This window comes from Carassius gibelio, chromosome B20 (assembly GCF_023724105.1).
Source record: "Carassius gibelio isolate Cgi1373 ecotype wild population from Czech Republic chromosome B20, carGib1.2-hapl.c, whole genome shotgun sequence".
NCBI lineage: Eukaryota > Metazoa > Chordata > Actinopteri > Cypriniformes > Cyprinidae > Carassius > Carassius gibelio.
This window is the reverse complement of record NC_068415.1, coordinates 9,323,117-9,340,365: the sequence shown is the minus strand read 5'-3', so window position 1 is coordinate 9,340,365 and position 17,249 is coordinate 9,323,117. Positions and strand designations below refer to the sequence as shown.

General features: G+C 35.9%; 1 protein-coding gene across 1 annotated transcript; it reads right to left on the bottom strand.

The window, feature by feature from the left end:
• Window positions 1-12,802: 12,802 nt before the first annotated feature.
• LOC127983392 (prostaglandin G/H synthase 2-like) lies at window positions 12,803-16,535 on the bottom strand. Its single transcript, XM_052585568.1, has 10 exons — window positions 16,406-16,535; window positions 16,171-16,287; window positions 15,933-16,076; window positions 15,629-15,772; window positions 15,126-15,307; window positions 14,945-15,028; window positions 14,507-14,753; window positions 14,092-14,378; window positions 13,829-13,976; window positions 12,803-13,689 (listed from the first exon to the last, which is right to left on the bottom strand). The coding sequence occupies exons 1-10, from the start codon at window positions 16,461-16,463 to the stop codon at window positions 13,280-13,282; spliced, it is 1,821 nt and encodes a 606-aa protein (XP_052441528.1). The 5' UTR covers window positions 16,464-16,535; the 3' UTR covers window positions 12,803-13,279.
• Window positions 16,536-17,249: the final 714 nt, after the last annotated feature.

Genomic DNA, 17,249 nt, shown 5'->3' with positions numbered 1-17,249 from the left:
ATTGCCATAGCACCATCATAACAACACAGATTTGTGACCACAGGTTTCAGGTGATACTTGCATTATTTAGCAAAGCTATTCTAGGCTTCTGCTTTTGAAGAAACAAAACAAAAGAAAAAAAAAACGTAACATACAGTCTTTTCTACACAGCATAGAGACTGCATGAAGATTATCATGCTTTTGAGAGATAAATAAGATTGACAATTCCAGTCACTTTTTTATCTTAACAGGACTCTGGATTAAGAAATATACAAATGAATCTCAATATACAGCATGTTAATTACCACAAAAATATTATATTGTCTTGTCTCCCATGAACTTTTTTCCTTTTTGAGAGAACTATCCCTTTAAAAATGATTCAGTATGTGCTCTCTTTGAAACAATAGACAGGAAACACTCCCATAGCCCTTCTACACGTATTTACATGTAAACTAAAGTCAGTAAGCGCTTCAAAACATAGACTTGTTTTAAGAATATCAAGATTTTTGAAAACCACTGACTAAGAGCTTGATGACCACAGTGGAGTTTTTATTTTTTACAGAATCAAGCGTCATCACAATGACCCACAGATTTAGTTATACCTCTCTGTCCCATCGTAGACCTACACTTCCATTTACAGTGAACAGGAAGTATCTAAAAGTCAGAGATTACTTTGAAGTTAAGCAGCCAGAATTCACCAAGGGTCCGACTGACCGCAGGTCAGACTAAGATAACATTCATTTATGCATGCTAGTATGTGTTTGATAATATGCGTCTATAGCAGACCCATGCTGGCTGAACTGTTTTACAAATCTCAACTCTACCAGGAAATTATGTGCACTAACTCACCATCTCTCTATTAGCTTTCCATTTCTCATAGACAAGCAGAAAAATACTGATGAAGTGATGGAGAAACAACACAGAAAAGGTCAAAAGTGTAAAGAGACTTTTTTGTGCACTGGAAGGAGGTGCAGAAAATTTAGATATTACAACTGAAAGTGGTTTTTTTTTTCTTCTCTTTTTTCTGTCTGGGCCTAATTCAGGTTCCTCTAATTTTTCTGCATTATTGTGGTTACAACAAGAGGAAAATATGCATAACATTAACTTTTGAACCATATTTCAGATGTCATGTTTGAGCAGATGGTTTGAAGGACGTGATGCTCTGTGTACATTAAATATATATAATAATAAATAAAAATGATTTTTAATTAATTTGTCATCATTGTAGAAAAGAATTTCTTTGAATTTTACTCCATTTTAAATTTCCATTAAATTTAGGTATGACATTAATAATAAAAAGGCATTCTTTTTCAGACATTCAACTGTACGTTACACACAACATACAGCAAACATGATTTCTTGATTATGCCTTAAATTTTGTGCATATGCTGAAGGGGTCATATGATGCAATTTCAATTTATTCTTTCTCTTTGGAGTGTTACAAGCTCTTGGTTCAAGAAGATCCATAAAGCTGCAAAGACTAAAGTGTCAAATCCAAAGATATATTCTTTATAAAAGGTAAGAGTCAGCCACACCCCATTAAAACCGTTTATTCTAACACGCCCCACATCTCGAAGCCAAAATGTTCACACAAAGAAAGAAGCCGTAACTTTTATTTTCTCTATTACTGCTGCTGCCATGTTGTCTAGACGCTGTGTTTCATTGTGAAAGTGAAACTACTTTATTTGGCCTTCCAAAAGAGGACATGATTAGAAAGCAGTGGTTAAGTTGTATTTCAACACTGTTCCAGAAGAGTCCAACCCAAATGTTCCCAACCCCAACCCAAATATATGGAGGATTACTGGTTTCCTGAACCAGTAGCCTGCAATTTGTCTGTGGCACAACAGCTGTTTCTATAAAGTTGGGCAGTTCAAACTTTGCAAGGACAGTCTGGTGCTTCTGACTTACAACCTGTAAGTACGTTTTTCATATTTAAATAATTTGCCAATAATGATTCAAATGCGAGTTTTGACCAGTAGAGTAGGCTTGTTGTTTCTCAGATCACAAACGCAGACGTGGTTTTATGTTTTAGCAGTGCGATACGCGATGCAAAGCGTAAAAAGACAGCATAAGTCATTATAATCAGTAATTATGTTCCCACTGGATTCAACAAATGCCTCGTTTGTAATGGGCGTTATTGGTTTTGTCTCATCTAGTTATGTCCTGATTGCGAACAAATCTTTCTTCTTAGTGAAACTTTCGAACCAGTTCACTAAATTGAACTGAATCATTTAAAACAGTATGCACTAATACACATATTAGTTAAGTTATTCGATATATAAACGTGCCTTACTCCCTCTCTCTCTACATAAACCAACATCCCAAGTTACTCCTAACAGAACATTGACAACTGCTAAAAGGGAACCGATGACGGGATTTGCACAAACACAGCAGCTGAACTGAGTCTCGTGCTGCTAGCCTGCAAGATGCCATATTTTAAGGGGTGTAACATTTCCGTCACACGCTTGGGCCATTCGGCCAATCAAAACGCACTGGTTATCTGGCCAGAGCACACCTGGCTTTTTCAAAACGATGAGCTTTGTAAAAATCAACACTTTTCAGAAAGGCGGGGCATAGAGGAGAAACATGTCAAGGTGTCCGGTCTGTGTTTCCCTGGGTGTCCACTACTGGTCTCCCTTCCCCATAGACACCTCACCTCAGGCAGTCTGTTTTCTGTCTGTTTTATGGAGTCCTTACTTTCCGTCACCTGGTTTCCTCGCATTCCTAGTATTTCAAGTTCCTGTTCTTGTTTGTTTGTTTTTGGACTGATTTTTGGTTTTGACCCCTGCTTGTTTTGATTCTGATATTTGGATTACCCATTAAACTCACACTGCTCTTGGATCTCTCGTCTCCTGTGTCCCGATCGTTATAGAAGGACTCCATAACACAGACAAAAAACAGACCGGTATAAATAGGCAGGATAAAGAGTATGAAAGTGAAGACACCTGAGTGCAATTAACAGGTGTGCAACATAGACAGTAAAAGAAATGGACACAGCGACCCCATTGGAACTCAATTGAGACAAGTGAAGCCCATTTTTAGTGATTTTTACCACTTCAGTTTCTGACGCGCAGACTCAAACTAAGCTTGATGACGTCAGCAACCTGTCTGACAGATGTAAATCTTCTAGTAGCAAACTGCCATCGTTAATCTTGCAGAGACGGCGAGCTTGAGCGGGGAGTTCTTTGGCGTGAGTGAGCAGGAGTAAGTATTCTGATTAATTATTTTGTATAGTATTTTAAAATGTAACGCCAGTACGCCATATTAAGTTAATTGCCTGCGAGCTTCTCCTCCTGTCTGTACGGTAATGCGACAGAGAGTGGCGTGGTTATGACGCAATCGTTAGCCTATTTTTACAAAAACTGTTTCTATGGGGCCATAACGTAACATAGAAGGTAATGGAGCCCTTTATACATTGTCGTGTATCTTTAGAAATCAATAATTGACAAACAGAGTCTTTAAATGCCTCAGATGTAAAGTTATTCGCTGTCAAAGTGATGCCAAAATGAATGGGAGTCAATGGGAATGCTAACGCAAGTGAAGTTCTGCTACAAGATGGCGGCACTCGGCCGACTTCAACTTCCGGTTGACTTCCTTGCCGCCTGATGTGCAACTACTGTGATGAAGAGACAAGGCCTTGTGGGAATTGTAGTGCCTGAGGTGAGGTACCTATGGGGAAGTGAGCCCACTAGTGGACACCCGGGGAAACACAGACCAGACAACGTGACATTACAATAATGTACATTACATGGAAAATTATGTTTTTTGAACCTTAAATTGCATAAACACATTGCATTACACCAATTAAACAAAATAATGTTCTTTTTTAGCAGCATCATATGACCCCTTTAATTTCATACAGCATTCAGTAGATTGTTGTAATTCTTTTTTTATTTCACCTTTATCAAATAATTAAACAAACAAAAAGATTTTCATATGCTTATCCAAAATATTAAATGAATAAAAAACAGCTTTTACCTTCACTACTATATACAGTAATCTGACACCACTGTGGGTCTGATCACAACAGTGTATTTTCAGGCTAGAGCTATGTGCGTTTGTGCATGTGTGTGTATTGTGCAATCCTGACCTGTGCCTTAGTGGGTCTGTGTTTACGCATGGGAAGCGCTATATTCACTTCTTATAAAACGATTTCATTCATTTACTAAAATAGATTACTCATGCTCATTCATAAGGTTTATTTTCTCTGTAGCCCCCTTTCTCCCACTGTGAGAGAAACAATGACTCATGTAGGCTAGGTTTAAGTTACCTCACAACCACCAGCTGACAGTAAAAACACAGTAACAATTTCCTCTTTAATTCTACACTTAAGAACATAAATAATGACATGATAAGTAGTCATTTTCAGTTGTACGTGACATACAGTATGCTTATTAGAAAAATAAATACTGTCATTATCTAGCCACTCAGCATGACTTTGCTCCTAACTAGTACTAGGCTACTTAGTTTCTTTCGTACAACACGAAATCAAATGTTAAAGAATTTAATGTTTATCGCTACTTTTGTTAGAAGACTAATTTTAAGTTGTTATTCGCCGAAAATTAACAGATTGACATAAACTCTAAATCTCCTTGGCGACTTCACGAGAGAACTCTCATCCGATTCGTGTAGTTCGATTCTTTTAGTGAATCGCTTGATCCAGTTCACAAACAACTCTGAATGATTCAAGCAAATATGTGCTCATGTAATTGCGTTTTATAATCGAGCACCGTTTTCCTTGAGTCTTTTAAAGTAGGCTACATTAGTGATAGGAGAAATTAGAATTGCTTCGCACAAGGATTTACTTTAAATGCAAAGTGAACAGCCCAAACGTGCATAAAGTTAAGAGGCTTAGGGCTAATCTATAAATCATTAAATAGCCTACCATTTAATATGAAGAGTCTCATTTGTAATATAATTATTAATTTGTAGTGCTTGTTTTAATTTGTAGTGCGAGTTTTTAGATAAGACTTGGCTATTAGGCCAATTATAGGCTAAAGGAACTTTAAATTAATTAAAATGCAACCTAGATTATAAAACTACCATAACCTGAGAGCTATTAAAACCAGATACTGGTTCATAGGTTTACTAGATCAATGGCCATTTCAGCAACTAACCATTAAAAAGTATGATGTAAAGAAAACTCACTTGATTTTTTTTTGTTTGATTTATTTTGAAGATTCACAAAGGTTCCTAAGCATCATAAATCAGTGTTTCGAGAGTGAACATCACTACTTTATTAGACGTCCTTGTGGAAGATAAGTAAATACATTACAGTCATTACACAAAGCTATGGCTTTAGAAGGCATGTAATATTAACTGACAAGTCATATAGACCACTTATTTTGTACTTTTATGTTCCTTTTTGGTCTTTTAAACATGAATACTCCTTGTCCTTATTCATGAAATGAAAAAGAGCAATTTTTGGTGAACTATTCTTGAACTATTAGTGCTTGAGGGCACAATGGTGACACCTCACATCTCACCCTGCATGTGTGTTTCAAACCTACAACATTTTAGCTTCCAGCTTAGATCATTAACCAATACCATGCATTACTATAGCATCACTGTCATGAAAGTATGACAGCATTTCCAAAATGATGCATTTCAAAAACAGTTGTTTTTTACAGGTGTTTTATGCCTTATTTACCCTCTTCCACCACACCCTCAGGCCAGGGGAGACACGGGAAAATCCAGCAAATAGCTTGTCACAGCTGTCATCTACACATCTATAGCTATACAGTAATATTGAATCCCTAGCCATTAATTAATATCAACATTATGGCAAGGTATTACTGCAATTTTTAAAACCAACTAAATGAATAGCTGTAAGTAAAGAAAACCTACAAATTTTATATATATACAGTATATATATATATATATATATATATATATATATATATATATATATATATATGATTTTTTAAAGGGAAGATTGATCTTGAGCCACACCCAGTCACTTTCATTCGTTTATACTTAGTCTCTGATGATCTTAACTTGATAAGAAGAATCATATCACTAAATACAGTATGTCATGCTTGGATGAGAGCTGTGTGGCGTAGCTTCCAGTTTATGTGTACTTGTGTATACTGGAGCACAAATGTGTGTGTGTTGACCTTTAAGAAGTCTTCACAACATGTCATGCTGTTTTGGTGATTTGTGCATATCTTTGGTCGTGTTTGCAATGATAAATAAACCAAATAAATCAAATTAGGCCAACCGTTTGCTTCAACTTAACATGTCTTCACATCACCTGCTAAACATACTGCTATATCACCTTAAAGCGTCCTCATAATATTTATATAGTCAAAATTGGTTAGTCACCCTGTTTACATAGTGTAAACAAGTGTGTTTCCCTGATCATTCAGTTTTACAGACATATTAAACCAAAAATTACCAACATTTTCAAATAAAGTAAATATGAAATTAGTAGGCTAACTGAATATAACTATTATAAGGAGGAGAGCTTAACACCTGAACACACTTCAACACCTGATATTTGGAGAAGATGCCTGTTGTTGACATGCTTTTTTACGTGGATGCTCAAGGTAATGACTATGGTAGGATGGTATGTTAACCTGTGTATAAGAGTCATGGAAACATCCCCCCTTATACAAACAGAGGAAGTATCAAGGATGTTAGATCACTGGGTCTCAAACAAACCCTTTCTGGGTTTCCTCTTTTTATTAATAGGATATTGGTTGTGTCAGAGATGCAGTATGTGGGAAATCTCCCAAATTACTCGTTTAAAGTATTTGTGGCACTTTACAGAAGAGCGGACCAAACAGGGTGTGAAACATTTTTTTCCTTCAGAAATAGTCACTGAAATGAATTCAACCTTTAAATTTGTTGATAATCAACCTCATGAGGTTGAACTAAATTTTAGGGCAAATGCGTGTAAATGTAAAGTTGATTTTTAAGAAAGAGACGGGTTTATGTGGATTAAATGATTGGGGAAGTACAGCATACGTCACCAGAGAGAAGTCTGTCATTTTATCTAAAGATCAAGTTATGATATTTTGATTGGGAATTAAAAGATCAGAAAAAGCATCTATGATGTGCATTTAGAAAATATTATTTTATTTCATTCTGATTTGTGATGTTGTGCTTATGTAAGAAGAATATCACTTGTGGGTGCAAGTTTGAAACCAAATGTTGTTTTGTAGTTACAGTTACTGCATATTTCCCATAATTAATAAAACATCTTTGTATTGAGCTGTAGTTTTACAAAAGCTTGGTTGTGCAGAACTTTGTGTTGACCTAAAATGAATGTGACATGGTTGTTCTCCCAGTGACTTCTTTTCCAAATTGATCTATGAATGGGGATTTCCTTGTCTTTGTTTTAGTTTGGAGATCAAAAATTCCAGTTTCAGGTGACTGATCACAAAATTGGAGATACGAGCCAACCGTTAGCAATTAAACAGTCACAATCAGATCTGAGTATGTGTGTGTTGGGTGTGTGTATAATGGCTTGGATGGAAAACCCAGTACGTGAACATTTGAAACTTTAATTAAGTGATTTTTTTTTTTTTTTTTGTACAGACATCTAGGGTTCTGAGCTGATCTGCCAGATCTGTTCAGTTGCTCCATGAGAACAGACTGCTGACTGCTAGATGGGTTTAAAAAGACATAAATGATATAAAGGTCTAATAATGATCAGAAATAAGCAATTATGATGAAAGACTATTGTTTCATCATTACATGAAAATGACATGACATTAAATTAATTTTCCCAAGAAAGAGTATGAGGAAATGGAATGTCAATGACAACATTAACACTAATTGCAAAAGAAGCTAGACAGAAACCATCAAGTCAAGTCAAGAAGTTTCTCTTTGTAGTAATGCCTCGTATGGGCCTTAAATACTACAACACCTACACACACTCAGTGATGCATAGACCACACACACACTTAGTCACTTTACAAATATTTTACAGGTAGTGTTTAATGCCTAGAGGAAAAGAGGCCTTTGTTTTCTTTTTTATATAATTATTACTGTTAGAAATCGGAAGTCAGATGTCAGGGTTCATTCTAAAAGATATTCTATTTATTTAAGACTTAATGCCTTCCATTGAAAACGTTTCATAGCGGTGGTGAAAGGTGTTTGTGACTAATCAAACAGTCATTCAGTTACAGCTGTTAAAAGACAGTATGTGCCAACAATTCAATACTTCTGTGTACTACTAACAAATGACATAATTTCCTTATACATGCAAACAGACAAGTAAGACAATTCTACCTTCAGCCTTTTTGTAACCAAGATATTGTGACATTTCTCTTTCATACTATTAATAGACTTATCTTGATGTGACACAATGTGGATGTTGATACAAATGGCAAAAGTGGTTCCTCAACTGATGTTATACAAAGACTGCCTGGTCTAGAATAAGATACTGATCAGTTGCTCTAGCAGGAAATCTTGAATGGAGAGCTCCATCAGTAGTCTTGTATGGTTGTGGATGAACTTAGTGTTAAACTGGGGAGAGGAGGTCACGATGCTGATGCATCTGGATGTCATGCTTAAAGGGATACTTCACGCCAAAATGAAAATGTTGTCATTAATCACTTATTCCATATGTCGTTGCTAACCCGTAAAAGCTTTGTTCATCTTTGGAACACAATTTAACATATTTTGGATGAGAACCAGGAGGTTTTTTACAGTCCCATAGACTGTTAAAGTTCAGAAAAGTATGAAAGATGTCGTCAGAATAGTCCATCTGCCATCAGTGGTTCAACCGTAACATTATGAAGCGAGAAACGAGAATACTTTTTGTACACAAAGAAAACAAAAATAGCTTTATTCAACAATTCCTCTCCTCCTTCATTTTCCAAAGACGAACGAAGCTATTACGGGTTAGGAAAGACATGGAGGTAAGTGATTAATGACAACATTTTCATTTTGGGGCGGAGTATCCCTTTAAAAAGCTACATGGACTTTATGACCAGAATGTCTTCAAATGACTTATGGCATATGAAATCACAACTTGCATGGAAAACAATTTTCAACTATAGAGAAGTGTTTTTTTTTTGTTTTTTGTTTTTTTTACTAAGGAAGCCCTCATCTCATTCAAAGATTTTTATATATATATATATTTTGGCTGTTTTCCCTGTCTGACTCCAATATACTCATTCCTGCAATTTCTGACTAAGAAATGTTAATCAGATTTCGATTGCAGTGCTATTAAAAGCTTGTTTCAGATTAACATTCTGAGAATGAGTCACATACTATAAAAAAGGCCTTCAAAAAAAAAAAAAATCATGCAATAGCTTTGTGTAAGTAACTGACTCAAATTGTATTCATTTTTCACTAGAATCTTGCAATTTAAAACTTGCCACAGTTAGGAAACAATTTTTGTTTTTATTGATGTCAGTCTTACTTTCTTCAGGCAACAATTTCGCACATGCCCATGCAGAGGACAAGATTTTCAGATTAAAGGAGTGAATTTGACCATTTTTCCACTTTCAAGGAAAGCACCAGGAAAAAATAAAATTTATAAATGCAATTAAAATGCATTTGTATTTGGCTATGCAAAATGCCACTGCATTGTTTAATGTATTTAATTGATTTATTGTTTAATATATGTTCTTTGTAGAACATACCACTTATATATGACTGAAATGTCAATAAAGCGGAGTAAATTACACTTTGCATTGTTAGCTCAAGCATATTTCTGGAAGAAAAGACTCTGGATGAATGTGTTATATTCAATATCCTCTGTTGAGTGGAATGTCTATATGCTTTTAAGATTAAGTCTGTTATTTTGTAGGTCATTTACTGAATGCTGACTTCCTGCTGTACACAACTTTTACTTCTTTTTTTCAGTTGTATTAAGTTTATAGGTAACTGGACATTAATTGAGCAAAACACTTGTGCTCATTAAACCAAGGAATCTTGTTTCCAGATTTAAGACACAATTCTGATGGTTTTCTTGTAATTCTAAGTTTAAATCCAGTTTAAAAATAAATTTTAAAAAACTCTCACTGTTGCCTTTTAATTCCCCCCATGGGAATCAAATGTACATTATTCATATTTCTGTAAAATTAGACGGAATTAATCTGTAATGCACAGATGGGCTTGTGTGGCTCAGGTTGGCTGAATAATTGGAATTTCTTCCTTCTTCCTTCAAAGAAAGCAACATCATTTACAATTTGGGAGATAGCCATGTGCAGATACAGGAGCACTTTCCTATAAACACAAGGCATACAGGGAAGTTCGTATTCTTCACTGTCCTTTCCATTTGTAAACAGAGGTATTACAAATTCAAAACAGCAAAAGACAAACAGTGGTATCTTAACAGATGAGCTACATTTGTTACTCCTTTCATGGTATGAGAATGTTTGCAGCATTAAATGGAGGGTCAGACAGTGGGGCACAGTGTAGTTTCAGTATTGATAAGTCACCACTCTGTCATCTTGCTCCAGGACCCAACTGTAAGCGTTTTTTGTAAGCATTACCTCATGTGAGTCAAATGTTGACATGAAACACATAATGACAAGTAGTGACAGATTTATAGTTCTCCCCAAATATTTTTGTCTACTTTTACATTCCTTTTTTGCAATACGGCATGTGCATAGCCTACTAAAAATAGGCTATAATGAGATTCATTTCTGTCATAATTTAAAGCAAAATGAAAGCTTTTAATGTTGAAGTTATAGTTTCAAACTTATTCTTGTGGTACTGACGTCTGACAAGGTGACGGACTTCTGTTTCTTTCCCATGCTCAAATGCAAGCATCAGTTCAACGGTGCGTATCGACTGGCGCGGAGCAGGCAGAGCAGAGCGAGCATTTTCAAATATCAGGATCACCTTGGATTGGAATGATGCAAGATTTGTTTCCGAAAGCTGAGAGTAAAAATATACTGTCAGTTCTACTTTTGTAAATCCAGCTAGGTAGTATAATTATGATAATAACATCCAAACTGTACTATTTAACACACACACACACACATATGCCTACACACATATTTAGGGCTGTGGAACAGTTAGGGTAATCGTGATTAATCGCATCCAAATAAATGTTTGTGTTTAAATAATATATGTGTACTGTGTTACATATATATATATATATATATATATATATATATATGTGTGTGTGTGTGTGTGTGTGTGTGTGTGTGTGTGTGGCTGGAAGTGAAAAACTCCTTACATTAAGGAGAGCTGAGTTATTAGGGATGTTTTCTTTTAATGATAAAATGACCCTCACTTAATTAGAATAACATGATGAAGTATTGTGAAATACTGTATATTAAGACTAAGTCTTTATAGGCTTTATGGACATATATATATATATATATATATATATATATATATATATATATATATATATATATATATATATATATATATATATATGGGTGAAATTTACTAGTAATTATTTGATTGGAAATGATTTCTGCACAAACAGTGTAATTGTATTCAATGTTTAAATGACTGCTGAACAGTGATTTTTCCCTTGAATCTATTTCTCTCTGCCAAGTTCTCACACTGGAAAGTGACCAGGGATCGAGTCCAACTGCCCCTTATTTTCATCACTTGTCAGATTGCACGTATCTCCTCTTGAGGCTCACGCTCACAGCCAAACAGGCTTTCCCGGCGGCACGTCCCCTGGCCAGAAAAAAAAGAAAAAGCCTGTGTATACTATCAGTCACTGAAGAGACAGTGTGTGCTGAGGCATTGGAAACATGCTCCCCGCAATCTCCCCTTCTGGCTCGCGGTGCCAATTTCATGCCAATTTATCACAGAGAAAGGAAGACTGTCTTTTAGTCCGTCCACAGAAGTGAGCTAGTTGGAGCTCATACAGTAAAGCTTTAGAAAATCAAAGCCCCTGCGGGGTCACTGATGACCAGAAGCACAAATGCAAAGTCCTAATCACTCGCACAATTACAAGGACTAATCGGACGCTTCTCGTCAAAAGCTTTACTTATGGCCCTGATTTTGCCGATGCATCTCTTTACTTTGATGTGGTCCGTGGTTCGGTTTTATGAGACCTGACATCTACAGCTGTAGAAACAATGTGAAAAGGGCACTTACAAAGCATGGAACATGTAAAGTGTATTGATTATCTCCTAAAATGTTCATATGTTTATGTTCTTCATAAACAGATGAATATCACAAATTAAACCAAACCATGACCCCATAGTTTTGCTAAAAATATGCGGAAATGATCATATAAGTCCACAGGTTTTACACATTGAGATTTTTTTTTTTAGTATTATTATTATTTTTTTATCCTTTAGCATAACTGCTAACTGTTTGTTAAATTAAGTGAATTTGCATTACCTGGTTGTATTATCTGCTTGTTTTATGGACATATTTTAGAAAATAACGGGCCTTTTAGGCCTACTCTTGTAAAATTCATCTATCAATCTTTTTATCTTTTGCTGTAGTGAGGTTTGTTCCAACTGATTTACAAAAATGTAATAATGACTTGGAAATCACTTTAGTTCACTTTGAATTTGGACTATGTTGTAATTCACTCAATATATTTGCATTTTCCACTGTTTGAACAAGTCAGCACCGTCTAAAAATGTTGTTTCTACATGTTGGTTCTAACACATTTGTTTGAGAAGATTTCACTTCAAGCGATAAAACATTCTCCATAGACTAACAATAATATCATCTGTCATCATGAAGATTATTTTTTATTACCTGAATTTGCATGGATATTTTCATTATGTTTTATGTGCCCACAATTGAAACCAAATAAAATAGGATGATGTATTTTGATGCAACGTTATTACAAATCGTTTTTTTTTTTTTTTGGTTTAAAGGAGGTTATCAAGAATACACACAGAAACAAGGTAAAAGTATTATTGTGGTTTATTATTTGAAAAGGTCATGTTTAAAGTAAAACAAGAAAATATCAATACTTTTTTTTTTTTTAATAAAACATAAGTGTTCACAAAGATATTTCGTTAGAAAGAAAACTTTTGTTCAGAATTCCAAAATCTTGAGATGTTTCATTATAAAGATTGAAAGAAACATACAAAAAGGCAGACATAAAACAAACAACACAAGTTAAACCATTTTGACATTGTAAACGACTAGAAATGTGATTCAAGTAAAATCATGACAAACTATTCAGCATTATAGCAGTGCTAAAGTCTGAGTTCTAATGTAAACATTTTTACAATACAATGTACAATTGTAATAAATAGTTAGAAAATAAAGCATCAGATTTGTACATAGACTATTCAACAATACAAAAATATGAATTAAAACAATTTCCTCAGTACAATAAATAAAATAAATAACCTATAAATACTTAAATAATAAATAACTTTCTTACAGAATACATCTATCAGAGTTCAGATGTCCGTTCTTTCAGTAAAACTGTTGGGTTGACATTTTGATCTGAGTGGGAAGTGCTTGCATTAATGGTGGTTGGTACTGAATCTTTTACATTAGGCACGTAGAAGGACGCCATAGGGCAGGGCCCTTTGACATTATTGCAAACCAATTTCTGCAGAGAGGCAGTATTGACAATCTCAAAACCCACTTTGCCACCAAAGGTGCTCGGTTTCCAGTACTCGGGGGAACAGATGGGATTTCCCATAAGTCCTTTGAGGGAGTAGGGGGCACCCATTTCCACCATGGTCTCCCCAAAGATGGCGTTGGTCCTGGGCTTCTCAGTCAGCAGCCCAGCATAAAGCTCCACAGCATCCACATCTCCGTACATCTCTTCAAGTTCAGCAGCCATCTCCTTTTCTCCTAAAACATAAAACAAGCTCAGTCAACTCAAATAGTTGAAAACAGAAAATCTGCAAGGAAAGCTTTTAAAATATTACATGTGATATTGTAGAAAACATCCATGTTCAGACCTGATACATGGAAATATATTAACCCTCACCTGTCATTTCTTCGAATGATTTGTATGGCTTCATGTTGAAGCGTTTCCTGTAGGCATTGATAGATTGGTAGCGCATTTGCCTGCTGCCTTCAATTGACTTTATGGCCACCTTTAACACAGCTGGTGCAACGTTACGCCCTCCAGCCACCTGAAGTTATAGACAAGATTTATTATTCACCAAGGGCGGTACCTTGCAACAGTATCTACAACAGGCTAATGCAAAACAACTTATTTTTCTTGTCTTAGAATAATTGAACACTTACCCTTCCAGCAATCTGTTTGGTGAAGGACTCAACCAAGCTGTTGACGCCATGGTCTGTCAGTATAGATGTGTTGAAGAGAAACTGATTATAATTGTAGACTTCATCCTGGATGTGAAATTCATCAGGCATAAGGGGGTGCCAGTGGTAAAGAGTGTTGAACTCAGAAGAGATCCTGTTCTGGTACTGGAAACGCTCGTTGAAGAGAAGTTCAGGATCAAACTTGAGCTTAAAGTGGTATCCACTGAGATGTTGCACATAATCTTCAATGACAATTTTGATCGTCTCGCCTATAGAGTCAGAATATACAATGGTATTAATACATCCATGAACCCATTCTGAAAAATATCCAGTTTACACTATATACACTTGTCAACTTGCAGCCAATCAAAATTTCCTTTTGTAACGGGACACTCACCAATAAGGATGAGCCGTGAGGTCTGAAACAGCCTCTCGTCATCCCAGTCAGGATGCTCCTGCTTCAGTATGTCACACACTCTGTTGTGTTCACGCAGCCAGATGGTGGCATACATCATGAGTCCAGGAACCAGTCCAAAGGCCTCGTGACCAACGGCAAAGCGACGAGACTCAGGTACATGAGGAGGGTAGTGCATGACTACTTGAACCTCACTAACTGTCGGAGGATAAACCTCACCATCCACAACCTGGATAAGGTAATGAACATGAATTTTCAGACAAGTATGCTTGCAATATGAAAGAGGAACATGAGAAATGAGTAAGTAATAAGGCAGTCGAAATAGCAAAGTTGCCTAATGGGAAGGGAGGATGAGGTAACTTGGGAGTTCAGTGAACTGGAGGTTATTTTAGTTAATTTTGGGGTGGAGACATTCCTTACCTGATATCTCAGCTTGCCATCCTTGAAAAGTCTCAGCTTGTGTTGGCGTTCAAGGTCCTGTCCGTATATGTGTCCCAAGTCAACCTAAAAACATAGGGCAAAGTCAGTCAGATGCTACAGTGAATTTGAAAGGACCATTAATAAAGTTCATGTCACTTAAAATGTCCTATGAGATACATACCCCGTGATTTATGGCACTTGTGAAGGCTGGACCTTTCTTCATGTCTGTTTTGAAGAACTGGTGGGTAAAATGTTGGGCAAAGAAAGCGAACATAAGACTGGTGCGCTGAGGGTCTGGGATGAACTTCCTCCTGAGAAGCAGCTTCTCAGCCAGAAGCTTCACGTCTGGCAGCTCTTTTTTTCCTGCTCAAACAAAAGAAGAAATCATCAGAAAAAGACATCAATTATGAGGGTTAAACACTTACCCAAAACTGTTATAATAAAACAGAAGTTCAAGCATTCTGTGCAGTTTTAAGTTATTTTAGCCTCTAGCCTCAGTGACTTTACTTAATGCAGATGAATCTCTCAGCAATAATTCTGTAAGAACATCATATATTTATTTAAGCTTTTCTCATCCACACACCCAAAGCACGCAGGCAGGCAGGTTGCGTCTGCAAGCTGTGATTACAGAAATGTGAATGGTAAGAAATGTGAGAAAACAGGTCTGAGGACAAAGAGGCTCACCTGCGACTCCCATTGGTGTTGGGCAATCGTGCGGGACAGGAGGCAGTGTGCGAGTGTAGTAGGAGAGATTTGAGTAGGCTTCCCAGCTTTTGTAACCATAGTCTGCATTGAATATAGGGGGGCTCTCAATCAGATGGGCACGAGCTGGTTTAGGAGAAAAAATTAATAAATAAAGTCAGTTTTGCATTTATAGTTTACATTATTGCTGTAACAAAACTTTTAAAGTTACATTTTTAATAAAATTATTTAACAGCGTATGATAATGATATTTCAGGAAAGAAAAGCAAGGCCTATAACAACTTACATGTTAGCACGTATCTCATTATGGCGTTTCTCAAAAATGATATGTTGTTGACAATATTCCACAAGCTTTTAAAGTGTGTGAGAATATAATGCACCGTGTTGGGAGAAGGCTTCAGAGAAACTTTCACCCATGTGAGAAACTCAGCTGTAAAAACAACACCAAAGTAAACGGTTAGTCAAGTATTGACAGAGAACAGCAACCTAATTATTTCCCAGAAGTCAATGCAGTTTACACTTACGTGTTGTGCAGTTTTGACCTTGATATCCAGTGCGTGTACAGTCACATTCATAGGAGTCTGAGCCCAATGCCGTACAGACCCCTCGATTTTGACATGGCTGAGAGCAACAGGGGTTGGCTGCATGACCAAAAATATACATGTATATTTTAGTCAGCTTAACTTACATCGTTTTGATAATACTAAAGAATCCTAATAGATGTGAATACAAAAACGTATAAGTGAAGAAATGACTTACCTCCTTGGCAAACCACGAACCCCAGGTGCAAAAGAATAAATAATACCGAACTATTCATTCCAGTGGCGTATAGTAGTTGTATTGGGTCGTTCCTCGCCAGTTCAGATTAGAGAATGAATGAACTTTCGAGTGAGAGCGGCGCAGTTATAAGAGCAGCGTAATGACGCAACATGCGCGGCTCTCATAGCCTACTTGAAATGAATTCCAGTATGACTCGTCATCCGCCATAGACAATGATATAATCTACCTACTGATTATTATACGGATTATCGGATGTCATAAACTAATCTAATAATTCTGAAGGCTGTCGGGAGATAACATAACAGACTTGTAGTTTACGTATGTCTTGTCAATTTATCATTTGTAACAATAGGAAGCTAAATAAATCAATTTACTAATAAACTGTAATAATAATAATAATTTGATACACCCTCTGTGATCGCATTATTAATGGGTTTAGCCGGATTCTTTCTCACATATACAATACATTGTAAATAAATTTTATTTAATTCGAGTAAAATTCTGAATTAAAATAGCTACATTTAAATATTTTCCTTCTATTTTGGTGTAGGCTGTATATATAGCCTAATGGTGAAATCCGCAGACCGTAAAAAAGGGAAAATTCGATTAAATTAAATTTAAAGGAAAAAAAGACAAAGTTATCACAAGTCGATTGTAATACACTTTTTTTATTATTAATTCTTAAAACACAAAAGCAATACTTTTTAATAATTATCAATACTTCTTTAAACATTCAGTAGCCTAGATATGAAGAAATTATCGTTAATGCAATAAAAATATTTTAACCAACATTTAATAATAAACCAACAATCAATAACCAATT

Coding starts and splice junctions, on each gene's coding strand:
- LOC127983392 (XM_052585568.1), bottom strand. CDS start 16,463: ATGAATAGTTCGGTATTATTTATTCTTTTGCACCTGGGGTTCGTGGTT. Junction 15,308..15,628: donor AACACCAATGGGAGTCGCAG/GTGAGCCTCTTT, acceptor TTGTTTGAGCAG/GAAAAAAAGAGCTGCCAGAC. Junction 14,379..14,506: donor CTCACGGCTCATCCTTATTG/GTGAGTGTCCCG, acceptor CTGACTCTATAG/GCGAGACGATCAAAATTGTC.